The sequence below is a fragment of the Festucalex cinctus genome, chromosome 10 (assembly GCF_051991245.1).
Source record: "Festucalex cinctus isolate MCC-2025b chromosome 10, RoL_Fcin_1.0, whole genome shotgun sequence".
In the NCBI taxonomy this organism is placed as follows: Eukaryota; Metazoa; Chordata; class Actinopteri; order Syngnathiformes; family Syngnathidae; genus Festucalex; species Festucalex cinctus.
In genome coordinates, this window is record NC_135420.1 from 23,242,370 (window position 1) to 23,269,282 (window position 26,913).

A 26,913-nucleotide genomic window follows, 5' to 3' on the forward strand; every position below is an offset into this window, starting at 1 on the left:
GTTCCATTGGAGCGCCCTTTAATGGTATGTGACATCAGAAAATAAACATTAAAGCGTGACATTAGAGAATTCAATAATCATGACATGAATCCCAATAACATCCAGTCTGTTTTTGTTGTATTCAGACAGCTTAATTAACCTTTTGCAACTTAACTCGATGTCTCCTTCATCGAATGAAATCTCATTACAATCCCATTGAGAAATCCCTGTTAATAACCTTCATCAAAGTGGGATTTGCGTGCGGCCTCGAGTGGAGGTCAGCGGCCAGATTAGGAAAAAAGCCTTAAGAAGAAGAACGGGGGAGAGCCAGCATCGGACGCTCAGACGCACGCCCGCCAGAATCCGACCACCATGTTGGATTTCTTCATGTTAAATATTTGGACCTGAGCATGCCTTCTTAAAATGGCTTCTTACCCTACTTTGGGAGATTTCCCATACTCGCCAAATTTATTTTTTATTTTTTAGGAGTCACAGACATGAACCCTCAAAAGTGTGTCTGTATTGCCACAATGGAATTTCTTTTTACTTTTAAACTCAGCACTCTAAGTCAATTTTACAACAATATTCAATTTGAAAGGCAAATCTATCATGAGTAACCCAAAATAAAAATAAAAAATAAAAAAGAAAAGGAAAAAAACACTAAAGAGCCTGAAATTTTTGTTTGGTTTGTTTTGAAACTTGACTGGACTTGCAACTAGTTTTAACTACATTACTCTTATTTATAGTTGCAAATCTTCATTTTAACCGTTTGCCTTTTTAGTGAGGAAAGAAAGAAAGAAAGAAAGAAAGAAAGAAAGAAAGAAAGAAAGAAAGAAAGAAAGAAAGAAAGAAAGAAAGAAAGAAAGAAAGAAAGAAAGAAAAAGGGGGTTTGTTTGATTCGTGTCAACCTGGCAACCCTGGCAAGCGTTACGGTGCAATGTTGAAGTGAAGTAGCTACATTGGACACCACCAACAATGGAAGGAGACCGGAGGATGATCAAATTCATGGATTACGTCGATGAAGTTGGCAAAATTGCTTGGTTCCAAGAATAAAAAACAACTACAACGTCAAACCCCAATCGTCGTCACAAAACCCACCAAAAATGGTAAGCTAACACATAGCTTTGCTAGCAGTACTGCTTTCTTTTTTACCTTAAAAACTATGATTGTGAACATGTAAATCCAGCTAATTCAACGTAATCAGAAGTGTGACGGTTTATGAAAACTGTTCGAGTGTACATTGGTGCACATTGGTGACACCCACCACCAAAAAGTTTCAAGAACCCATTCATAAAAAGAGACACTGAAAGTCGGCCATTTTTAAAGCAGCTATTTTAGGACAATTTTGTTTTGTTCTTCCAACTTTCACATATGGCCCTGGGGTGGGATGCGTGGTGGTTTTCGGTGAAACTTTAATAATAACTGTTATTAAGAAGACTTTTCCTGTCTGAAGGATGTCTTCTAAGGAGGTCTTCTATCTGCTTCTAGTTTGAAAAAATAAGCCTCTATCTGGCCGCTTTAGGGCACAGTAATCCATGTTTTATTTTGTAAAGTGTAGTTTTCAAGTTTCAGGTAGCAAATTAACGAGTAATTTCCTCATAGAAATTGAGTTTAACCATGACTTTCACTTTTTTTTTTATTTTGTATTTTTTTTTTTAGCTTAAACTCATTTTATCTTCTTTTGTTTTTTGTTTTTGTTTTGTTTTTTGTTACAGTTGTTACATTTTTTGTTTTTTTTAATTAAAAAAAAAATTCAAATATTTTTACAGTTGTATGACTCTTATGGATTGTACATGTTAAAACTGATTTAAAATGTTACCTTAACAATTCACACTATTCATTAATTATTTGTATTCTTATATGAATGTGCCAAATGTTTTTTAAGAAAAAAAAAAAAAAAAAAAAAGCTTGTTTGGTTAAAAAAAAACAGTTGATTTTATTTACTTGTTTTTTTTTTAAAACACAATTTATGACAATGTAGTGTTAACAATAGCAGCATTCTGCAACATTAGACCTTTTGAAAGTCTTTTGTAATTTTTATGTCTTTATTTTGACACTTGCGTGACAGCTAGTAATTTGAAAATGTCCCTTAGAACATTGCCATTAGGATGGGGGCAGTCAGATGTGACAAAATTTTCCATTATTTCCTATGGGGGAAATTGATATCAAATATCCAATCTACAGTCAGTATTTAAAGTACACATTCATTGCAATGGAGGTCAACTTCTTCTCGCCCTGTGATCACTCGAAAATGATCATGTGGATGAAGAAGAATGACGCGTGCCTCTCAGGGGGGAAAAAAACAAAGACTCGTCTTTGCCAAAACTGAGCAGTTTGTTAAATTTCTGATATCTTACAAATGCTTTCTGTTGATGCAGTTGTTAAAACCAGGCCTCCTGCTATAGTCACAGTAGCGAGCCACAGTATCTCGTCTGTTTTTGTTCATAGTGATAAATTAGTTGCCTGTGAAAACTGCACAGCACTCAACACATGACTGAGAATGGTATAAACAAGCAAGCATGCATATAAGAAGTATTCAGTTCAATTCCATTCGCAACATGTTTTTCCAAGTCAGTTCCTCCCGGCAACGTTAGCCAAACAAGGGAGGAGAGCGATGGGATTAGTAAAAAATAATAATGGCATAATTGCGTTACGGTGTGGAGCTCGAGGCCGGGGTCCCTCTCGCGTGTATCGCTTGAACCAAAGTTAGACCTTCCTCACACGTCCGTGACTCGTTGCTCCATAGTGACTCGTTCATTTGCACCATATGCGACGAAGAGGCCGAGGGAGTGCAGACGGTTCGCAGCATAGCGTGACTCACGGGAAGCTGATGCGCATGACTGATCTCAGTTCGCCAGAAGGACCAATGAAGGCCCACTGATAGGTCCTTATTCATATCCGACACAGGGCTAAACAGTTTTGCGATATATATATATTTTTAATTTAAAGGGATATTTGACTCATTGAGCCATTTTCAGCAGTAAAAAGTTATCATTTTGTCTACAATTAATGTGGTAACTTCATTACTTTTCATCTACAAATTAGTACCTTTAAAAAGTAATTTTTCTACTTGCTGTCGACTGATGATGACATCACCTGTGCTGAGGAAGTAGGTAACGACCAATCATGGCTCAGTTTACTGATCAAAGCCAGAAAACAGGTGAGCCACTATTGGCCGTTGCCTATTTCCTCAGCACAGGTGATGTCATCATCAGTCGACAGCAAGTAGAAAAATGACTTTTTAAAGGTACTAATTGTACATGAAAAATAATGAAGTTATCAAATTCATTCTGGACAAAATATTAACTTTTCACTGCTGAAAATTGTTCAATGAGTCAAGTATCCCTTTAATGGACAACGTGCTGCTTCTTCTGGCCACCAGGGGCAGTATAATACATACATAATACACATAGACAACAAGATCACAACAAGCTGCTGTAATATATAATTTTTTACAGAGGATAAAGAATATATGCCTGTTGTTATATGCTCCATTTGTAAAAATACAGGTTTTAAAGGTTTGTAGCTACCACCGACACTATCAATCCTAGTTTTGTTAGTTTTTGGCTTAGCATTAAGCTAGCAGACTTAAGTTATCCACAATGCATCATTTTCTTTTGTTTTAAATTTAGTTTGAGAGTAAATGGTAAGTTTGAAGTGTCTTTTTGGAAGACTTAATATTTGCCAAACTGCTATTAGTTTTGAAGTCAATTGAGTTACTGCCACCATATAAAGCTTGTATCTCAATTTTTGCTTATAAATCAAAGCAAAAAAAATAAATAAAAAATCTGAACGATGGCTCGTATCTTGACTAACTCGTATGTCGGGTCACCTAACAACCTTTTTCTCATTGGAGTCAAACATGGACATTTACCACCTGTTGTAAAACCTTAAGTAGAGACAGAGGGCTCTATTTTCATGACCTGTAGCAGATAGCTTATCTCTGCCCAGGGGTGGGTTCGACCCAATGCTGGTAATTTTGCAGACGAGCACAAGCTGAGATCTGAAAGAGTGGTGACTTTGAAATATGATGTTAGTCCGCGCACTAGGATCACAGCGTGAAGTTGGCACCACCACCTTCCCCGATTGTTATGTATATTTTGTTTAAGATGTGAGGGGGAAAAAAAAAAATAACAATATGATGGTATAAAAAGACAGAAAATAATAATGATGATGCATTATGAATTGATTTCTGCATTGATTGATCAGGTAGACTCTGCCATGTGGTTAAATAAATATAAATAACAATAACAAAATTGAAATGTATTAATTTTACTGTTTCCTTTTTTAACCATTTTTTTTGTTCTGCTTCATCTACATCCTTTTTTTTTTTAAAATTGTGCTAATAGTCCTTAATATCTTTCAGTTGAGTAATTTGTCAAGATTAATACCGTGAAAGTGTTGCCTTGTTTCCCTCAATGTCTGACTTTTTGTTGTGATATTGTATTGTTTTGCGTGCTTGAATTAGCGCATTAGACAGTGACCAAGCAATTATTCCTTCATTGCACACTTCCTGTAAGTCAATTTAATGGCTGCCTTTTCCATGCGGCGTATGCTAATGAGCGATCATTTTTTATAAACAGCGGTCTATGTCTTCAGGCACTGGGGACTTCCTGTAACTCTTACGCCAGACGTTCCGGTCTCCTCAGTGACATGATTTATTGTAATATGATGAGTTTTTCATTTCTGCTTTTTTTTTTTTTTTTAATTTTTACGGAGCCAGTGGCAATTTGTGAGGCCCCGCAGTGCTTATCAATGCAGTCGATCAACGCACATGATATCAGAATCATGCGTGCGTTAGGCGACTCGCAAGGGGCGGTCATGCGGATGCGGCAACAGGAAAGGAAATGTTTCCAAGGGGCCGTCCTAAGCTGGGCTGTTAATTCAAAGTGACGGCACTGCTACTGCACCTTGTTTGTGAACTATCCCACCGTGCCGTGTCATTGACATTCCTTTAAATTATCGTAATGTTTTATCAGATTTTTTTTTTGCACTTTAAAGGTTAACCTCAACGATGTTATTTCCGTTGCTGAAGAAAGCCTTGCACTGTGCAGAAAATGAACCACAATCTCGTTTATTTAAGCAGAAAGGACTCCTTCACCAACTGAACAGGAGCCTGAGGCAGATGTCCCCGGGCAATGAAATCCAAAACAGAGCTGGGTTGTAGTAACACGTTAACATTTACTTGAGACACTTTTTGGAATCATTGTACTCAGTGTAGTATCAAAGCAACAAAAAAAAAAAAAAAAAAAAAATCGATTCTCATAAGAATCGTGATTCTCATTTAGTACGATTCAGATTTAATTTTAAATGTCCCCAAATCGATTTTATTGAAATTATTTTATACTTTCTTGCCCTTTGTTTGTGTGTGCCCTTACTGGCAATGTTGTACCCGATTTGGCCACTTAGTGGCAGTGTGGTTCCGCGCGTTCGGATGCACAGTTAAGTTGTAGCCACATTAAAGCGTAAATGGAAAAAGTCCCGATCACGTTATGCCAATAAGTTTTTTTTGTTTTTTGTTTTTTTGCAGCGTAGGTAGCGCATATGCCAGTGAGTCATGTTAAGATGCTGTGTTTTGTATGGATAGGCGTTCTTTTGAGTGATGAAAGTGCCACGAGTAGAGTAGCACGCTAATTAGCATTAGCGAGTCCGACTGGATAGATCATGATGGTTCTTTGCTCATCTCTAAATCGAAGCAGCAGTCACTGTCAATCAATCAAATCATTTTCAATTGAAAATGAGACAATCAAAGATCCCCACCCCTAATGTTCATGTATTTTTTTTTAATTAGGGATTACGCTACAGTAAACACAACAGCTAGCTAATGATGAAACATAATTAGCTCAGAGTCTGAGCTAATTATGTAAACAGTCTGAGCCTCAGACTGTTTACGATTGTGGTTAGGCATGGTGGGAAGTCAGCGTCAATGACCAAATCTCATAAATAAGAAATTAATCACCAGTTACTCAGTACTTCAGTAGTTTATTCATTGAGTACTTACTTACTCATATTCAGGTAATTATTTGGAGGACGACTAGCTTTTGGTTCAACTCGAGGCATATTTCCCGAGTACTTTTGAGTATTTTATTATTTTTTTAGTATTTATATATATTTATATATATTATATATATTTAGTATTTATTATTATTTTTTTAAAATATATTTTTGGTGAGTACTCTACCCAACCGATCCAATGCTTACGTTAATGTATAAATCAGTCAACATGGACATAATTCTATATCCGCCACCTCGGGTGAGTGTGCGTTTTAGTGTCTGTTCATTCAGGTGAATTGTGACAGGTTAAAAGATGATGTTGACAGCTCTTAATCCGCTCAGACCTGCAGTCTGAGACTGGCCTCCGGCCCGAAGTGTGTGGGCTATATTCTTTGTTAATGTGATGGGACTCTCCTCCCAAGCATGTTAGTCAGCTATCAATTGGAATTTGTCGTATATTTCCATTTCCGTGTGTGTGTGAGCATTTCTATTAAATAACTACGGTACTTTTATTTCATCACTTCGAGCTTCATTGCAATCACTACTCTCAAATGCATTGCTGCTGCCATATTCACTCGTGCAAAGTGTGGGGAAATGTTAGTGCGCCACGCAATCAGTAACTGGCTGATATGTTGCTTGTGTATTATGTGGAATGATGTTTCATGAAACAACTTTGACTCATCAACACAAGGTCAGTGTGTGCCTTGAGGCAATTTCCACTGGATAAGAAGCTATCACCTGTCTTGTCCCCTCATGTGCTATCCGCTCATCAAATATTGAGCGCGGAGGTATCCAATTCTTTTTTTTTTTAATCTCAGGTTTCTTTGTGTGTCGCACACCACAGTAGATCTCATTGAGTTCCACTTGCATGTCGTCGTTCTTTCCGTCTGTGCAATTCAAGCTACTTTAGACAAGCTTGGGTTGGGAAGAAAAAAAAAATCCTCCACTAAAAACTTTGATTTTAATGTCAGATATCAGTTTTGTAATTGCTACATTTATGAGACAAATTGATATTTCTGTGAGCGTATTTACATATTGAAAAATTGGAGGAAAAGAAATGAAGAATCAACCAAAAATCAATTTTGTAGCAAATGTTGCGACACTGCATGGAAGCCAAACCCTATTTTAAAACCTTACTTTTTAAACCCTGACTTATTTAAAACCTGAGGTCACACATTCTGACGGCTGAATATGTTGAACTCAATTCAGTAACAACGTTAAAATGCTCACGCTAAATTCAAGAATATTGGCAATTCCGATTTCTGCTAACATTCCCCAGCAATTTCAATTGACCTTATCGTAAACCACGCTCGCATGACCTAGTAAACCAATCAAGACGTCATGCGACGACACGTGCGTTTTGCTGCGGATAAACAAAAGCAATCCCGCTCCCGGTAGTGCATTGCGTGGTTGTTCAAAACCAAGAAAAAAATCAGTAAAATTTTTCGCTGTAGTCACGGCTTGTGTAAGGGAGAAGGAGAGAGAGACACTGTCCGGTTTATTCCCTTCACTAAACCCTCAAACAACTTCGAAAAATGTCTGCGCTGGATCAAACTTTGTGGAGCACCACACACACACACGACCAGTCGAATCCCTCCAAAATGACCAGAACAAGAAACTGCTAAGTCTGATAGCTGATAGATACGAATGATAGCCCTGGGTAGCTAACCGTCCACACGTTTGTTGACTTGCTATTCATATTAATGCCAACATAACAAACTTTGCACACACGACCAGTCGAATCCCTCCAAAATGACCAAAACAAGAAACTATTATGTCTGCAGCTGCACGAAGGTCATGTTCTCCATTGTTGTTTTGAGCCAAAGGCTAATGATCGCGCCGGCTAGCTAACCGGCCACACGTTTGTTGACTTACTATTTACGATAAATGCCAACAAAACATTGAAACTATGAGCTCATATAAATTCATTCTTTCCTTGCTTAACAGGAATAATGTCCTAAAACTTCGGTTATGCTGACAATCGGTCAAAGTGAGTGATCAATAAGGTCAATAGCATTATAACTGCACTAACTTTTCTTACTGCAGTAAACGCGACTTCCAATTACTCGTTCACCCACCGGGCTTGTCGTGGTTCGTACCGCTGTTATCATGGCAGCCATCTGTTCCGGGGCCTGTTCTCGTCCCTAAACAGAAGGTCCTCCTCAGTGTAAACTAGGTAGAACCCCCCTCTCCCCTTAACTATACCACCTCTAGAGGTCTGCCAAGCAGGGTCACAGTTTCCTGAGCAGCTTGAGCAGAAAATATTGGGAATTGACCATTAAGAAAGCCATATGCGGCCTCCATATTGCCTTGCAAGTACATTAAAATATTACATAGAGGGTTTTGGTTCTTTATGTTGCTCTTATGATGTTGCAGGGCAGTCTTTGCGCAACAATAGCCACCATTCATTGACTCTAAAAGTCTTGTGGCTGACAAAATGTGACCCACACTTGTGATGAGCATCACATGGTACACATGACCCCAAAACTAACTCAGATAAACGCACACTCAGGATAAAGGATAGTTTTAACTTTTTGGGTGTAGGAATGACTTTGAAAGGGAGAATCTTATTTATTATTTTTATTTTTTTTCTCTCAATGCTTTTCTAGTAATCTGTGCACCCTTAAATAGAGCTGGGTAATTATGAAAAAATGAATAACCATGATTTTTTTTTAATTTTTTTTATATATATTGAAATCCTGATTAATAAACACAATTTAGTACTTATTCAACTACCAAGACTTTAAAAATAAATGATATTAACAAGTAAAATAATGTCAGCGGCCGACATGCAGCGATTCCTATCCGTCGTTCGTCGATGGCCTGGAAATGATTCGGCAAACTCCCAAAATTCCCAATGCCCCCCCCACGCCCTTGGTCTCTATCCCCCGTGCATAGCTAGCTGGCTAACAAAGCTAGCAGGTTGCCTTGCTTGCGTCATGTTCCGTTGCCCACAGCACTTGTCTCGTTCTTTAACTGTTTCCTTCTTTCTTAGAAGACGTTTAACTGCTCGGAAGGAGAGTGACACGCCGGGCAAATTTACAACCGCAAGTTGTGTGGAACGGTTGAGCGGCCGCACCGCATGCAGACGGCGCCAGAACACACAGATTAACGTCTTCTTACATAGCGCAAGAGGAGAAGTTGAGGAGATTGAGGAGAAAACAACTCGTTACACAACATGGCTAGATACTAACGTTATGATTGCATTTGGAGTCGGGATATCTTTTACTCGTACTACTTAACGGGAAAAAAAAATGAAGCTTGGAAATAAAAATGTACACATTTACACAGATGTTTATGCCAAGCAGTCTTAGTAAAAGCTAATGTTGCTCTTTGGAGGTTGCTAACTTTCATGGAATTGCGTTGCTAACATTAGCATTAAATTTGGAGTCTGAATATGTTTCTTATATGTACTGTACTTAGTGTACTTCAGGTACAAAATGGTATGTACAGTAGCTAGCGTAGCTTTTTGGAGCTTTTCAACCTTAGCTAGATGCTAATATTAGCATTATGTTTGGGTCTTGATATCATGTTTTTAAATACAGGAAGTTTGGCGTATTATAAACCTTTTTAAGTGGTTTGCAAATGTTTGATTTTCGCATCGGGTCTGACTTCGTCCCTGACCCGTGTAAGTAACAAGACTTTACTGTATGACTCATTTTACACTTAAAAGCAGCTATGTCAATTTTGCTAAAGTAGCTATATAGCTGTTGAGAATGTGATAACCTTCATAGACGAGGGATACGCCCTGGTTTTTGGATTACATTTGCAGTCTGAATAGATTTTTCTTGGGTGGTGATTTAAAGGGAAAACATGCAACTTATATACAAAATATATAAAAATATGCATGGCAACAATATGAGTTTCAAACTTGCTAATTTTCACATAACAGGACAGTTCATTTGGAGTCTTGCACTGCAGTTTGATGGTCCTATTACAAAAAATGGCGGTATAAATGTCAGGATTAATAAGGTTTGGTCCGCTTCCTTGAACTGGAACGTTTTCATATTTGTAGATTTAATTTTTCTCTGTGATTTCCCTCAAGGAATGCTAAAACCTGAGGGTCAATAGGATCTGTTATGAACAGTCATGAATACGATTTAATGAAAGATGAAATGTGATTTTATGAGCAAAGGGATTAGACCTGTAGGCGGGAGGTATTGAACAGACATGTTTTATGGGCTTTTTAATGAAGCGACATGATGCAGTTACTTGTAATCCCTTGATGACTGGCGCTTCCTCTTTAAAACAAACCAAAAAATAAGTCAGACGTTCAATGGCGGGATTTCCTTCTCGAGCTCTTATCAGCTTGTTTGTGAAAACAATGGACGCTGCCCACGTGAGATTGGCCGCCGTCGTCCTTTCGACGTTCTCCTCAGCACCAGATGTCTGCCTCCTGGCCTCGTGCCAGCAGGAGCCAGCGAGTGTAGAACAGGAAGAAGCCACAAATCAGATAACATCCAACACTTGTTTGACAATGTCCGTTTTTGATAAGATCACGTCGTAAGCCGGCATTCTAACCTCAGACATCTCTCCATCGGGCTATCTTTCGCAAAGATTGGCAATGCTGATACCACAAATACTATCATGCCATTTATCATACTTTACAAGGCGCATACTACCACGTTTTTATGAGATGTTTACCATTCAGACTCATTCCAAAACAATACAACTATAATACATTTAAGACCAACATTATTATTGTTATTGTATCCTTGTCAAAAATTATGCGTACACTTTTTCAGTAGATGCTTTTCCATGTTGGGTCTTCTCCGGGTACTCCGGTCTCCTCCCACGTTCCAAAGATATGCATGGCAGGTTAATTGGGCGCTCCCTAGGTGTGCTTGTGTGTGTGGGTGGTTGTTTGTCTCTGTGTGCCCTGCGATTGGCTGGCAACTAGTTCAGGGTGTACCCCGCCTACTGCCCGAAGCCAGCTGGGATCGGCTCCAGCACCCCCGCGACCCTTGTGAGGAGCAAGCGGTTAACCAGTTATTGGTGTTTACTTCGTACTTCATATTCATATAGTGATTTAAAAAAAAAAAAAAAAAAAAAAAAGGAGGGGGATTGATGTTGTACTATGTTACCAGTTCGATCATTGTTTTCCAAAGTAAAAACAGATGTTTGCAGATGTCATATTTTGTTTAAACACAGAAGGTAATCAGTCTTCTTTCATGAAGGACAACAGAAATTGGCGAACAATTACTGTTGATATGTTGAAATCACAGGATTTGGACAATTTTAAAGAAAAAAAATGCTCCAAACGATTACTTGATTATTAAAAACAGTTGTTGATTTAAAAAAAGAAAAGAAAGAAGAAGAAGAAGTGCTTTGACCTGGCTAAGGGTGTTTAAAGCGATGCCTTCTCAGCTCCAATTGGCCTCTCGTCACAGCAAGAATCAGGGAAACAAATTCTTGAGGGTTGTGTAAGATTTCTCTGTAACACTCACCTATCTCAGTTTTACCTCTGGGGTGGCTATTCCTTTGAAGTTGGTGCTACTTTAATAAAATCCACGGCTTAATTTTGTTATTTATGCAATTTCACAGAGAACCACCAATTTTTATGCAAGCCATTCCAATTCAATTTTCCATAATGAAAATGTAATTTGGAATTCAAAGCTCAAAAGTGAATAGTGGCTTCTGAATGAAACGTGACCTGAGACAGCTTGCGCAAGTGTGCTACTGGTTTTGGCATTTAGGATAACATGAGCCAGTTAAGCTCCATTTCACAACAAAGACGTTGTTGAACTCTCAAAACGATTTCTTTGCTTGTGTAATTTCACTCTTGGTGGGCGGGCAGGCACTCCTGTTACCAAACGTTTTGTATACAAGCAATTCAAAAGTCACTTTTCATGATTCAGATTTTCCAATTTTAATGTCAGTTCTCTAACTTGAAGCTATAACTGGTGAATATATGGGCAAGATTTCGTTTTTTTAAGGGCTTATCTATGTATTTGTGGGATCTGAGTGTGTTTTAGGCTAGCCTGTTAATGAAAGGTTATACTTCTTCTTGACTAAGAGGGTAATTTATTACCAATGAGTGGGTTAACAACTGTCTCACTTTCTGCTTTCATTTTTTGCTGTGTTGTTTTCTTGTGATAGACCGAGATGTTTTTTCAGGGCCGATGCCGATACTGATTATTTGTTGTCAAGGAGGCCGATAACTGATATTTGGAGCCGATATTTATTTGCAGTAAAAGAGAAAATAATAGCGTACAATTATTATTTTTTTTTAAATCACCTTTGCTTTTAATTGTAAACATAAAGAATAAACAGCTTCGTTTAATTAAATTTTTTTAACAGAAATTGTTGGGAGCTTCCAGGGTCATCAGCATGTGTTAAGCTAAATTAAAAATTAAGCAAGTAAATAAATAAATAAATAAATGAATAAATAAATAAATAGTTTTCTACTGAGTCTGTAAATAACGTTTTCCAAGATTTCAACATATTTTTTTTTATTTTTTTTTATATAAATTAAAAAATTTGGGAACTTCCCAGTGTTTGCAGTGAATAAATAAATATTTTTCTAAAGTTTTCTACTGTAAATAAAGTTTTCCAAAATTTCAACATAATTTCAATTTTTCTTTTCTTTTTTTTTTTTTTTTTTAATAATTATTACTTTTTTATAAATTAAAAGTGTTGGGACTTCCCAGTGTCAGCAATGACAAATGTATGCAAAATTAACTGTATCTAATTTTGGGTTTTCGTGAGGGTTGAAAAGATCTTTCCAGACAGTGAAAAATTGTCTGAATATGTTTGAAATTTCTTTGAAGCAAGTAAAAAGTGTCTGTGAACATCTTGAAAATCCTGATGAAAACACAAAATTTGCTAAGTTCGCAAGCATTCACCGCTCCGTGAGATTCCAGCTTGATCGGCCTTCAGACTTGTAAAAAGGCCCTGCCGATAATCGGTCTATCCCTATTGTTTTCAATCAATGCTTTGTTTGTGTGTTTAAATTGCCTTCGCCCCCTTTTCTCACAAGTGTACTTGTAATAGTTTGGTCATTTATTTGACAAGTTTGAAATGGATACAGTAGCAAAAACCGTTGAAGGTCGGCGCTACTGGTCTTTGCATTTAGTGCGAGCAAGAGCCCGTTAAGCTCCATTTCACAACAAAGAGATTATCTGAATTACTTGTGACATGCGCTCTATGGGACAAGCACCTATTGGCACGCACTCGGGCGCGACTAACCAAATGCATCCGGCCCCACACACACACTGGATTAATGACTGGGATTCCTTTGCAGTATTTCCACTCGTTGCTATTTCAATATAGAACTTTTTTATTTACATTGACACATGTAACACATCCATTATACACAGCAACACTAAATAAAGCCTCAGGTTTAATAAATAGCGACGATGGACGAGGAAAAGTCCAACGATAGACGGTCCAATTCTTTCTTTTACTTCGTCAAATGAGAAAAGTGTTGAGAGAGAAGTTCAATCTGTCTCTGTTACCGAGGCGACAACGTGTACAGTACACGCACGGAAAACCTGCATATGAATATTTTCTGTATATTATGTGTACCATGTCTTCATTAAGATGGCCGCCTTCTGATATGACTTTACAATATATGCAGAGTAAAATGTCTATTTACACCAAGTGGAGCAGAGAGATCATGTTTTAGGATATTTACATGACGACATAATATGCATGCCGGGCCACTGTTAGATGACGTCACATTGTAAAGAAATAATGCACATGCACTGTTATTTATGCCATTTTTAGCGTTAAGATGAAAACACCCCCAGTTAAAAACAATTAAATAAAAATATTTTAAATGTTGTGTGGGCTTAGTAATAAGTTACTCAGTTGTTCACACGTATTCATTACTTGCTCACAGTTTTTTGCATTGTTTTCAGTCGTAGTAGTTTACATTCCGAAGAACTGTTGTTCAATCAATTGTTGAAATAGAATGTCTATGTGGCATTCTTTGTCATTGATAATTCCAACGATAAAACGAGCCAATTTTCCCCAATTTATTTAAATGCCAGTTTGTTTTAGGAATCGCTGTTTATTATACTTGTGGAAATCGGATCGCCTTTTGGGGACTTAATAACAACTAACTGTCATGTGTCCTGGAAAAAAGTTAACATAAGTTTGTCTCATGTCACTTCTGAAGACAAGCTCCCAAAACTTAGTCAGAAGCGTCCGCTGCAAAGTTAGAAAAAAAATCCATCCAGTTAATAATTTCCAACATTAACTTATGACTGTCTTAACAGGACCCTTAAAATAGTCTCAACGTTCCATGCTCAAAATTGAACAGGAAGTCGGCCATTTTGGTTTGAAGCGACCATTTTTTGCGAAATTCTGACGGCATCTCGGCGATGCTACTCCATCTAATGTGGGAGGAGCATGGCATCAAAGTTTGATGACGATGAAGCTGATTTGTTAATTTGTTGTATAGTAAGACGCTGCCAAATTATTTATAAATTCACATGAATTTTGTTTCTTCACATAATCTGCTTAATTATTGGGATCTTTCTCTAATGCCTTAAGATGGCGCCAAAATCTAATAATAGGAATAATTTGTGTCAAGTACATAAACTGAAGTGATACATTGCTGATCTTTATATTTTGGCATTTTTAAAAACAAACAGTAAGCCATATTTTTTTTAACGATAATGTTGTAATATGAAATGATATTCAAGTGTTGGTTTTGGTTTAATGTGCTAGCGAAGCAAAACGTCGTCATGTAAATGCAGGGACAATGAAGAATAATAGCGGCATATCTAATAATAATATTAAAATGTAATTTGGAGAATGGGTAATTATTATTATTATACAATTCTTTTTTTTAAATCGTTCATGGAAGCGCACACATACTCCCAACCACAAACATGTTCATACACACTTAAGAGGACATTTTCCCGATGGTAAGCTAGGAAGCGCACCGTTGTGGAGCGAACATCTGGACTCAAAGGGGAGAATGGGGAAAAGCAACGTGTGTCCAGGGAACAATGACATTGATTGAACCGTAATGTCTGCTTTCCAGTCCATTGAATGGCAAGTCCCAAACAGTCAGCCATTTTGTTTCCCGGGTGATCACAAAAAACAAAAAAAAAACAACCCCACAAATCTCTGAAATGGCAGTACCAGCATGTAAACGAGGAGGAAACAAACTTTCTTTTTTTTTTTATATATTCACCTGCTAAAGCTAGCCTGCTAAAGCTTTGCCTTCGTCCCCAGCATCTTGCAAAAACAAACAAACAAACAAAAAAAAACAAAAAAAACGACTATCTACAAAGCAAGCTAGCGTACCGTGTCGTCCAGCCTTTATCGCGGCCCGCAGCTCTGTGGCAGTGAAATGTCAGAAATCTCCTCAAAGCGGACCAGGCTGTCTTAATAATAGCTTATAGAAACCAGTGTCCCAGTAGCTCCGTTTGAAAAATTGGACCCTGAATAAACATCGCCTTCATTTGAAACATGTAATACTGACAATAAAAAGAAAAAAAAACACACATTAAAGCTGCACTACGGGATGTGTGGAACGACGAGAAGTGCCTCGAGTGCATTTTTCTTGTTCCTTTCCAGACAAAATATGAGAAGTGTAAGAAAAATGTGGTAAAAAGGGAAAAACTTCAAAAGAGAGCGCGTGAAACATTGAGTTTTTTCTTTTTTTCCTTAACTGCCATCCCTTGAAAGTCAGTCACATTAATAACAAAATTCCTTTGTTTTATCTAGAGTACCCCGATGGGTGGTGGCAGTGGTGGGGCTGAAGGTAGTAGGCGGAGACCAGTGTTGAGTTTAGTTTTTTTGCACCACAGGGGCAGTCTTTGTAGAGGATGTGGGCAGTCTTTTGAAAGGGGTGGCAGTGTTTTTTGTTTTTGTTGCAGTAGCAGAACATGAGAGGCACTTCTTTTAAAGAGGCATGGGGGTCGAAGCGCCTCACGCCCGCTGGACTCCGAGTCCTGTGCCGTCCAGGAAAACCTCGTGCTGGGCCAGTAAGGGCTGCGTCGGAGCGCTGTTGCCGTTTGAGCTGAGCTGGAACGCCGTGTTCGGAATGCTGGGCTCGTCTGCCTCCTCCGTGGCCGTGGTGGTGGTGGTGGACGTGGCGGCTCTGGGCGGCACCGTAATCTTGGAGTTGAAGTTCAGATAGATCTGAAAAGACAATGCCCCAGTCAGCATCCATTACATGCTTGTTAGCATAAATAAAATAGCATGGCTGTACAGTGGCTCCTTTCTATTTTGCTGACTGGTCCACACTGGCCTTTTGACTCCAAGACCTAAATAGGTGTCAGTAGATTTGCTTTCCGAAAATTCTGGGTTGTCCTACTGGTGGAAATTAGAGTGCCTAGAAATGTTTAAATCTCAATTTATTGCTACATTGGTACTCACAATGTAGGCGGGGAGGCGCGTGCAACGGTAAGGTCAATTCAAACTCACAGATACTTCAAGAGCTACTTAATACATTCTTAAGTGAGGTCATACCGTATTGTACACGCATGAACATCTCGCGTTGTCTCACAGCTATGTCATACAACATCACAGCGAGAGAGACAGGAACAAGGTCGTCATGCTCTAATTATGAGGTTGTAATTGACACAGAATGCATTTTATAAATAAAAAGGCACATCATGTATTTGTCCTGGGACATCACTAGCTATGACTGTTTTAACAACGGAGGCTCACTGCCTTGAAAGCAGTGTCGCCACGAGGGATATTATGTCATTGGCTGTGTTTAGTGATTACTCTCTGAGGTGTCGACACTTACATGCTTGGTAGCATCCGACAGCTGCTGCTCAATTCTCTCCACCACCTTCCTGAACGAGGGCCTCTGGATGGGGTTGGCATCCCAACACGACCGCATGATTTGATACCTGTGGAGCGGTCACACATATATTATGTTTTACTGTATAACCATTTAAAAACAATGCTACTAATGCACATGAATTTCTGTCATTGATATTCTATTAATACTATGCGTTCATTATGTGCATAGATAATTCCATACTTAAAATGTACTCATTGTTAGGTGCTGCTGTTTTGGTTAGCAACTGGGTTCAAATAGGGTAAGCAGTTCACTGTGACAGTAAATAGGGTATGATGCGATGCAGAATATATGTTTGGATCATCGTTGCTTAGCTGGTTAAGTATGAAAAATGAGGTGTTTATATTATGAGGTAGGGCATTTATGTAATCAAGTTGATGGCTCACCTCATAATTTATTTACCTGTGTCAATTTGAGTGGAAGCCACTATTTGCAGACAGTATTTCAGTTTACAATTGGAAAGTTATGTTTTTCGGTGTTTGTCTTTGTTTTTTTTAAGTCATTGCAGAGCGATGATCAATTTGTTAAATACATTTGTGGGGCTCTTGTTGTTTTCTGGAGTAGAACAAGTTACTGGTTGAGTAGTTGTCTGCCAGTGAAACAGGATGAGAGTGGGCCGTCATAAAATTCTCACATTTTTGATGTATTCGCCGCCATCAACACCTTTAAAAAAATAAATAAAATAAAAACGCATCCTTTCAGTCTCACATTTCACAGGGTGCAAACTCGGGAGAGTCCAGCCTGTATCCTTCTTTAATCCGCTTGTAGAACTTGGCGTCCACGGGCACTCCAGGATAAGGACTGTTTCCTGCAGGTAGGATTTCTCTGGTCAGAAAAGACACGGAAAAACGACAACGTACACAAATGGAGGATGGATGCGTATACCTAGCGAGAAAATCTCCCACAGCAGAATGCCGTACGACCACACGTCACTCTCAAACGTGTACACGCACTCGAAGATGCTCTCCGGAGACATCCATTTGACCGGCAGCCGAGCCTGAGTTGACAGTGGATGGAAAAATTATGGCGCCGTATTAAATTTACCGACAAAATCGTGCGAGAGAGACTTCAGTGCCATGCAAAAAAGTTCTCAGAAGACACACTAATGAAATGAGATTAAATCGACTTGAGAAGCAATATCAGATTACAAGAATATGCACTGGTAGCCCGTAGGCAGGATTGCGACCCGTTTTGGGCTTTTTAATGGGTCTGACCAAGTCATTTCAAAATAAGATACTGCCTACGGGAATTAAATCCTCATTTGAAATGCTTGTTTTTATTTGTGGTAATGGTACTGAAGCAGCTGACTGCGCTTATGCAATTTGCGTTTCCCAGGAATTGAGGAGGATGCTGTGTGAACATGATCGTTACTTACCGCCACCTACAGTACTGGAGTGGAAATGCTTCCATTTCTTTTAATCAAGTATTCAGCATCTTCTGTAACTTAGTTACTTTTGTAAATGTATATTTTGACATATAGATGAAACTTGAGACCGCTTTTTTACTAAATAGACTGACTTTCCTAGTGTACCTGAATGTAATCTAGTATTCCTTGATAAAAAAAAACAAAAAATCAGAGACTCACATTGCCTTTGACCACATAGTTGGAATCTGTGGTGATGTCTCGGGCCAAGCCGAAATCACAGATCTTCGCCACTCGCCCTTGAGTGAGCAGGATGTTTCTGGCTGCCAGGTCTCTGTGAATGCACTGTGGATAGGGAAGCGCTAATGAGACATGTTCTGTGTGACATCAACCAAGTGTTGCGTATTTTTTCCGTTTTTACCAGCTGACACTTGACTCCGACAGTAATTAAATTTTCAACGGCGTGCCGCGACACGCTTTCTGAATACGCTTACAAGCCGTGGAAACACGAGCAGTGCTTTATGTGGAGCCAGAAATCAGATAAATCAAGAAGACTACAATACTATCATGAAAGGTGTTGAGACACATGGCCTCAGTGTAGCATACCAGTGCCAGCCCTGAAATAGTGTGCATAAGCACATACAGAACTTTAAAAATGTACTATTAGCAAAGGATAACTGGGTCAGTTGAATACAACCATTTTTGTGTGGAGAATATTTAGTGGTTGTAGAAAAAGGAAATGCATTAAGCAATAAAGCCGTGCCAGATTCTCATATTGTAAATCATACTTTAAAATGTAGCATCTGTATCGAGAACCTATTGAGATACGTATACGAAATCGTCTTTTATTGGAGAGATGTGCACGCCTATGTGTATATAGTATCCAGTTGGTATGTATATGCAATCTATATGCATGTATATTAGGGGTGTAAAGAAAGCTGGTTTGAATGGAAAATATGTTTTTGATTTAGGAGATTTGAGTGCATTTGTGCACAAACTAATGAATCTGTCTCAATATAACTTGACTATAACTGGCCAATGGCCCGATGAAGAAGTTATGTAACAGTGTAAATCAGTTTGATGTTACTGATGATGAGGTATGATAAGTTGATAGTTGGGGATAACTCACATTCTTGGAAGCCAAGAATTCCATCCCCTTGGCCACCTGGTAGGAGAAGCTGAGGAGATCCTCAGTGTCCAGCGATAGGCCGTCGTCGTCAAACATTTCTCCCTCGGCGTCCCCTTCGCCATAGTAGCCGCCTGAAAAAGAATTAATAAGACATTAAATGTTAATAGGGCTGTTCACAATTACCCCAACGTACTATTTTTAGAACAGCGCACTGCGCTTGGGCGTGGCCGGTTGAGTTTCGAACAAGAAATGGAGCAGTGCACAGGCAGGCGACTGAGTCGAGTGTATTCGTACGAGCCAAAACTTGTGAACTGGTTCGCTATTTCATCATAAATATCCTTAACAAATGTATTATGGTTACAACGAACCTCAGCTACTTTGGTGTCTGCCGCTATGTGACTGGCGATGCGATAAAATGAAGGGAGTTTCCAGGAGGAAACTAGAGGAATGTTACACTGGCTTTAAGCATGTAAACGGCACCGAAGACACCTATATGTGCTCTCTACATTTCATCAGTGGAAATGGGCCAGCAGCTGAAAATCCAGACCCAATATGAGCGACGGTAGGTATGTTTATCGTCTTTTTTTTTTTTTTTTTTCTCAGTGTTTGCCTTGCTATCTGCCTGCTACAACATGCTAGCTACTATCCATCATTCGAGTTTACCTACGGAAGCCACTGCTGCTTCGATGTGAAATTTAATATAAAGTATCAGCGCTATAGAACCCAATGCCTACAACATGCTAGTTGATCAGTGATGTGAGCGGTCACTGTGTCACCACGCCACTTTAACAAAAGTAACAGCCCAAAGGTAGGCTTAAAAGCTTCAAATGAACATCCTGACTTTAATGTTTAGTTTTTGTGAAAATTAGTGACTAACACGAGATTAGCAGCTATCGAGATCGCACCGGAGTGCCAGCAACGATCATACAATAAATCTTACCTTTCTACGAAAACGGCGTTCTTTCCGCCCACTTTGAGATCATCGCATGTCAACCATTGTTTAAAGTTTAAACTAGGGGTGTTAAAAAAAAAATCGATTCGGCGATATATCGCGATACTACATCGCGCGATTCTCGAATCGATTCAATAATCGGCAGAATCGATTTTTTTTTTTTTTTTTTTTTTTTTTTTTTTTAGGATTCGCACCTTGAGCATGGAAGAATGTTATATGAACGGAACATTAAGCCTTAATAATTTATTTTAATGCTGTTCAAACATGAAACAGATTACAACCTCTATAAGACTGAAATTTCAGATAAATAAATAATACATTTTCATATAAATCTTACACTCTACAAGCTTACTGATTAGTATTTTCTAAATTTGAATGAAAAAAATCGCAACAATCGACTTATAAATTCGTATCGGGATTAATCGGTATCGAATCGAATCGTGACCTGTGAACCGTGATACGAATCGAATCGTCAGGTACTAGGCAATTCACACCCCTAGTTTAAACTGTTCCAAAGTGCGTTTGTTGATTGAACCATGTTGAAATTTCACGCCTGGGATATCGCTCTCTTCTACAATGTTGTGTACGCGTGTGTCCTACTCTATTTTGTCCGACTCATGCATATTCATGAGGGAAACGTGACGTCATTTAAGATCAACACTCTTCGGATGCTTTTTAAACTGAAAAGTCCGACTCACCTTTACGGAAGGAGCTTCTCTTTTCCGCGATGGTTGATGATGAGGATGAAGATGAGGATGAAGGCGGATTGCCAGCGGCAGAAGGCCTCATGGCCATGTAGCCGTTCAAGCTGTCGCTGCGAGGAGAGGAAAGGAGCAGTCTGAGAAAGGGGCCGCCTCTAAACGCCCAACTCCTACGCACGTTCTGGATAGTAAACAGCACTTTGACGCTCTCCAGGACTTCACGCCCAATTCTCATTTTGCAGCTCGTATTTTGTTTTGACTAGAAATGGGTCGCAGTCCATAATGACTTGGCTCAGTAAATGATGGATCAGTAAAGAAAGTAATCTTGTATCACTTTCGGACATTTGTTGGGGTCTGGAAGTATGGGATTTCAGATTCTGCTATGAACAAATCTTTTCTTGTGTACTTTAATCAACTCACCCCGCGTTGCCCCTCTGCAACATCACATTGCGGTAGTAACCGTCTTCATCCGTCTTGGAGAAGAAGAAACATTCCCTCTTCCTCCGTAAAAAGTTGAGCAGGTCACCGAAGCAGCAGTACTCCGTAATCACCAGCGTGGGGCCTTCCGGCGTAGACAAATATGTCATATTTAATATGCGAGGTAAACGGGGCAAGAGTGATCCTGAACATCCCCACCATGGTGAGAACAGAGGCGCCCCTACCTCCCACGGTGCAGGCTCCTAGCAGGTTGACGATGTTCATGTGGTTTCCCAGGTAACTGAGAACCTTCAGCTCGGACATCAGGGCCTCCTTTTCGGTGGCATGAGCGCTCGCTGTCGAAGAAAACCAGGAAAACCCCAAGTGAAGTTGGATTAAACTGCATATTTTGTATTGATGGATGTAACTGAAACCTTAATTTAATGATGAAAGGATTGCGAGACCTTCAGTCTTCGCCAAAAAACTATGTGGGAAAACAAATTCCCTTTTGAAACATAAAATGGTATTCAAAGTAATAATATGTAAGAATATTTTATTCCATCACGATGTTGATCCAATGTGTAGTCTGGTAATTGTATTGATGACCCCAATTGATTTGTGAAGCGCTAAACTATTCAAGAGGGCGTTCCCCCAAACTTCATTTTAATAGATTTCTGAGTTCATCCTGATAATCCAGTCTGTTTTAATGGGCGACATGTGATGTTTGACATCTGACTCAAAGCCCTGTGGCAGAGTTATACCAACAGCACACCACACCTCATCTTATCTTAGCTCCAACGTACATTTAAGCATCTTGACCGCCACCGTGGTGACCGCGTCCGCCTCGGAGATTCCGTAAGCCGCGGCTTCCACCACTTTTCCAAAAGCGCCGGAGCCCAGTGTCTTCCCTGCAAAAACATAAAAGAAATCCAGAAAGCTTACCGCCCATCCTGTTTTCCCCTCCCTTCCCTTTCCCTGACCCCCCCCGCCAACATTACTGGGACAACACCAGTTGAGCCCCCGGGCTGTGTGCTCAAGCACCAGGACGTGCAGGATGCTGTTGGAGGAGGTTGGCTAAAAAACAACACCCTGGGTATGTCAACAATATGAGGTTAGCAGTGAGGGAGGGGAGGTTTTTGTCATGATTGAGCTCTGTGACTGCCTTTGCTGGATAGGACTGCAGCTTACCAGCTCTGTCCACATGTCCATTAATGTTGCGGGGGTGACATCATACCATGTTAAGCCCGCCACTACCCAGACGTTTATCTGGTGTTTTAAGTCTGAACGACATGAGTCACAGTTCCAGTGACTGTTGATGTAGTGGGTTACATGGTTGGCTTTCATATAAACAGTGCGGGATAGAGTTTGTCTTTTTACCCCCTGTCAGTTGAGCTACATCAGGGATGCCCAAGTCCTGTCCTTGAGAGCCCCTATCAAGCCTGTTTTCCACGTTCCTCTCTACCAACACACTTGATTCAAGATCAGGCTTCTGCAAAGCTTGAGCCTGATGAGCTGATCATTGATTGGATTGAGCTGCATTGGAGGAGAGAGACATGGGAAACCGACTGAATAGGGGCTCTCGAGGACCGGACACGGGCACCTCTGGGCTAGATTCTAGTTTTCCCATGAGCACGAAGCGGCATGAATGGATAAATGGAGTTTACTGTTCCACCAAATGATGCTCAATGTGTGTATTTAATACAGAGCTCTGCTTATGCTTTCTAAACTGGTGACCAGTAGGGGTGTGAATTGCCTAGTACCTGACGATTCGATTCGTATCACGATTCACAGGTCACGATTCGATACGATACCGATTAATCCCGATACGAATGGTCACGATTCGATACCGATTAATCCCGATACGAATTTATAAGTCGATTGTTGCGATTTTTTTCCATTCAAATTTAGAAAATACTATCAGTAAATTTGTACATGTACACTGTAAGATTTGTATGAATATATTTATCTAAAACTTGAGGCTTATAACCGTGAGCCACTGTACACAAACAGTTTGCAATCTGTTTCACATTTGAACAGCATTAAAATAAAAATATTAAGGCTTAATGTGCCGTTCATATAACATTCTTCCATGCTCAAGGTGTGAATCCTAAAAAAAAAAAAAAAAAAAAAAAAAAAAAAAAAAAAAATCGATTCTGCCCATTATTGAATCGATTCGAGAATCGCGCGATGTAGTATCGCGATATATCGCCGAATCGATTTTTTTTAACACCCCTAGTGACCAGGGTCTGCCTCTTATCAAGTCAGTTAGGATAAACCGGTGTGGAAAATGAATGAGCTTTATGTTCTTGACGGGCCATTCAAACAGCTTGGTGGGTGTGACTGATATACAGCAATTTTTTTCCCCATGTAATTGGCAAGTAAACAATTTGGTTAAGCTACATTACTAAGATGTGTTTCAAATGGTCATAGACTATGAAAAAAATCAAGATGTTTTTGAGAGAAAAAAAAAATCATCCCTTTTCACTAACACCTTTCTCTGCATGACAAGCATGCACTCACATCATACAATGAGGCACTCTAAATTTTGACAAACCAACGGACTATCTGAAGGTATAGCTAGCTAGCTAGCTAGCTAACTACATGTCACAACTGTGTCAGATAACTGCTGAGTCACCTGGCAGTGGAGGAGGGGTAACTCATGCTGGTGTTCCGTCAGATCAGCATATCCGTATAGCTGCCTCTATCTTAGCCTCACACTAAACTCAACCTAACACCCAACTGCACATGACCCGTTCCCTACAGCGCACGCACAGAAGCGCAATGTATGCTACTTGGACAGTTATGCTCTTTTGTCGGGAAACCGGACTGCAAAGTGTGTTATGCAACCCCCGCCAAAAAACAAAACAAAAAACAACAACCTGAAAACGTGACTAACTGATTAATGCTAAATCTCCACAACTGAATTCTTCCTACTTTTGCTGGTTCTTACCCTTAAAAATGTTTACTGGGAGGCCCGAGTCTTGTCAGAAGTGACACGTGCATGCTATGCGCCAAGGCACGCGCCGCAGACTAGCGTGACAAGCATGTTACACTAATTTGTGAGGGGCGCCGGCGGCTCACCGAAACGCAGGTTGTTTCTGGGAAACTCCCACTGGTGATCGTAGGGTAGTTGGGTGGGGTCAATGTAGACATAGTTGTTACCGTGGATACCTTCGATGACCTTCCACTGCACTTGGTACTTAGGTTTCTGGAACAAAACAACCACAACACGCAATTACAAAGCCGGTCAAGTGCTATGTTGTTTGATGGATAACTCCAGTAAATACCTGCAGGTACTTGTAGAAGAGCATGATGAGGACTAGGCAGAGGATGGAGGCTGCCGATACTGAGCCGACCAGCAATGGGGTGAACAGACCGTGTGGAATGGTTCTCTCTGTCGGGACAAAAATAAAAGCATTGCGGAGCCTATTAGTGATTAATTGAACTCAACTCATCTCGAGTTTATTTATATAGCGCTTTCAAACAGCCTGAACTGTCACAAAGCGCTTACAAAACACAAAAAATGGCAAGGTATTTGCTTTTGGTAACGATGTTCTGCATCCATGAGTGAAACTACAGTCGATACTTTTTGTCTTCTGTTTGCTTTAATTGCACACCCCTAAGGATTACAGTTCTCAAATTTTCAAATGTCAAACAGTAATGTTGCTTGTTTAGGGCATGATTAAAATCTAATTATTTTCAAAAGGCAGACCAAATTCCAGTAATTTTGGTTAAAATCCGGACATATAAATCCCACATCCGGCATTATTAAATCCCACAAATTTCCAAATGTCAACCGAATAATCATCTGACTCTTATTCAACCAAACTGTGTTGTTACTGTCCAACTACCTCACAGTGAAGGTCAACATTTACCCAACCAAATATTATTTTGTGAGTCTATTGATTTAAAAAGTGTTGCCCTTGTGTCACCTTATGTTAACCAATATTGTCGATACAAAGCCCCAAAAATGTGAATGTGTCCCAACTCAAAATATTGACTAAAAGCACAATTTAGGCATGGCTTTACCCTCGTCTCCCATAAACCGTTTGGTAAACAGCAGCCAGGAGAGATATGATTGGCCGCGATAAGATGTGCAGATAGGAATTAGCTGGAGTCCATTGTTTACTTTATGACTTCAAATCCATGATGTGTCATAACGACTTCCCCATCTGCCGCAATTCCCCCCTACTGCAAAAAAAAAAACAAAAAAGCGCTATCGCGACTGGCTGAGGTTGGCGCGAGCCACCTGGGGTGCCAGCGTGTCGGCGAGTGGTAGGGGGTCCCGGCTGCCTTGGACGAGGCTTGGCGATGTCGTGGCGCACACGTAGAGCTTTAGGAACCACTGACGGGTTTACTGGCGGATTTGTTCCTGCAGACTCGGCATTCTCAGATTTGAAGTGGGGAGAAAGCTCCTTATCTCTATAAAGAGCTTATTACACACCAGTGGACAGTGGAGCGAACAATAAGGCCAAGCCAGGCACGGAAGGGGAGACTGAACACATACGACTGTGTGACTCGCCACAGCTGTAAAAACATAAAAACGTTCTTGGTTGTTTGGGGGAAGGGGGAGGGGGGGGTAACAAATGTCAAGGAGGGTTATTATAAGATTCCACATAAAAAAAAAATGTTGCATCTATATTAAACACATTTTTTAAATGTTCAGAAATTAAACCACCCCGGATAAAAATATTGCTGAAATGAGCCTGATCCGCCCCCTCTACTACACCAAGTATGGATTTCGTTATGACGACCAGAGGGAGGCTAATGGGCTGCAACAAGGTGAGCAGCTACTACTACTACTACTACTACTACAAGCCCAGTGTGAATACAAGACAGTAAACGCATGGCTTGTATTTTCACTCATGGAGGCAGCACTTCATCACCGAATTGCAATTATCACAGTAGCCTACTTGGCAAGTAAATACATAATTGAGCAAAATTGTCACATCACAATCTGGCAAAATTCAGAATGGCTCACAGTAGATTTACTTAGTTGTTTCAGTTAAACGTCTTGCATACCTGTTAAAAAAAAAGTGCATTTTACATTGCAATTTATTCCCATTTAAAAGTCATCCCATTTGAAGATTTCAGACCGAGGAGCAAAACGAAGAAGCCGAGTGCGTAACCAATTACAATGACCCGCCACAGTCACAAATACTGCACCTACAAGCACTCTTTAATTTCAGCACCACCTCTAAAGAAAGGTGTGTCTTAATTGGCTTGGATTTGTCCATTCACACACTGATTGTGCCATAAAACATCCATGATTCAGACGTCTGAATGAAATTTGCTGCGGCATGCACTACTCCAATGAGCAAAACAACAAGGTAATGGTGATGATCCCTTACAAAAACTCACCGCAGTTGTAAAAGCAAGACAGCACTCTTCCCTAATTAAAAGGTATTAAAAGGTATGTAGACAGCCCACTCCGCCGGGGAAGTTAGGGCATGTATCCAATCAACATTGGTTTGTTGTTCCCATAAAGTCTTGTTGACAAAGAAAGCACACATGGCATCTTTAAATGAGCAAGGATCGAACAGGCACATTAACGTTGCCACAACGCGCTTACGTCACCTACATGCTGTCGAGGCAAGCTAGCCTGGT

The 26,913-nt window shown here is 39.8% G+C and overlaps 2 protein-coding genes across 8 annotated transcripts in view; one reads left to right on the top strand and one right to left on the bottom strand.

The window, feature by feature from the left end:
- LOC144026660 (uncharacterized) overlaps positions 1-26,913 on the top strand; it is a 144,050-nt gene continuing 117,137 nt past the window's right edge. For 5 of the 6 annotated variants that reach the window (XR_013285255.1, XR_013285253.1, XR_013285252.1 and 2 more), the window contains exon 1: positions 90-1,085. The gene's annotated coding sequence lies outside the window, so the exon portion shown is untranslated. Of the gene's footprint in view, positions 25-89; positions 1,086-26,913 lie in introns of those variants that run through there. The other variant, XR_013285256.1, reaches the window with a different exon arrangement.
- kita (KIT proto-oncogene, receptor tyrosine kinase a) overlaps positions 13,229-26,913 on the bottom strand; it is a 31,865-nt gene continuing 18,180 nt past the window's right edge. For both annotated transcript variants that reach the window (XM_077533529.1, XM_077533528.1), the window contains exons 10-21: positions 24,594-24,700; positions 24,388-24,514; positions 22,110-22,214; positions 21,552-21,662; positions 21,310-21,451; positions 20,887-21,002; positions 19,237-19,367; positions 18,330-18,452; positions 17,630-17,741; positions 17,453-17,552; positions 16,688-16,793; positions 13,229-16,074 (exon numbers count right to left, since the gene is read on the bottom strand). In XM_077533529.1, coding sequence (XP_077389655.1) covers positions 15,862-16,074; positions 16,688-16,793; positions 17,453-17,552; positions 17,630-17,741; positions 18,330-18,452; positions 19,237-19,367; positions 20,887-21,002; positions 21,310-21,451; positions 21,552-21,662; positions 22,110-22,214; positions 24,388-24,514; positions 24,594-24,700 — 1,493 coding nt within the window. In that variant the 3' untranslated portion in view covers positions 13,229-15,861. The remainder of the gene's footprint in view (positions 16,075-16,687; positions 16,794-17,452; positions 17,553-17,629; positions 17,742-18,329; positions 18,453-19,236; positions 19,368-20,886; positions 21,003-21,309; positions 21,452-21,551; positions 21,663-22,109; positions 22,215-24,387; positions 24,515-24,593; positions 24,701-26,913) is intronic.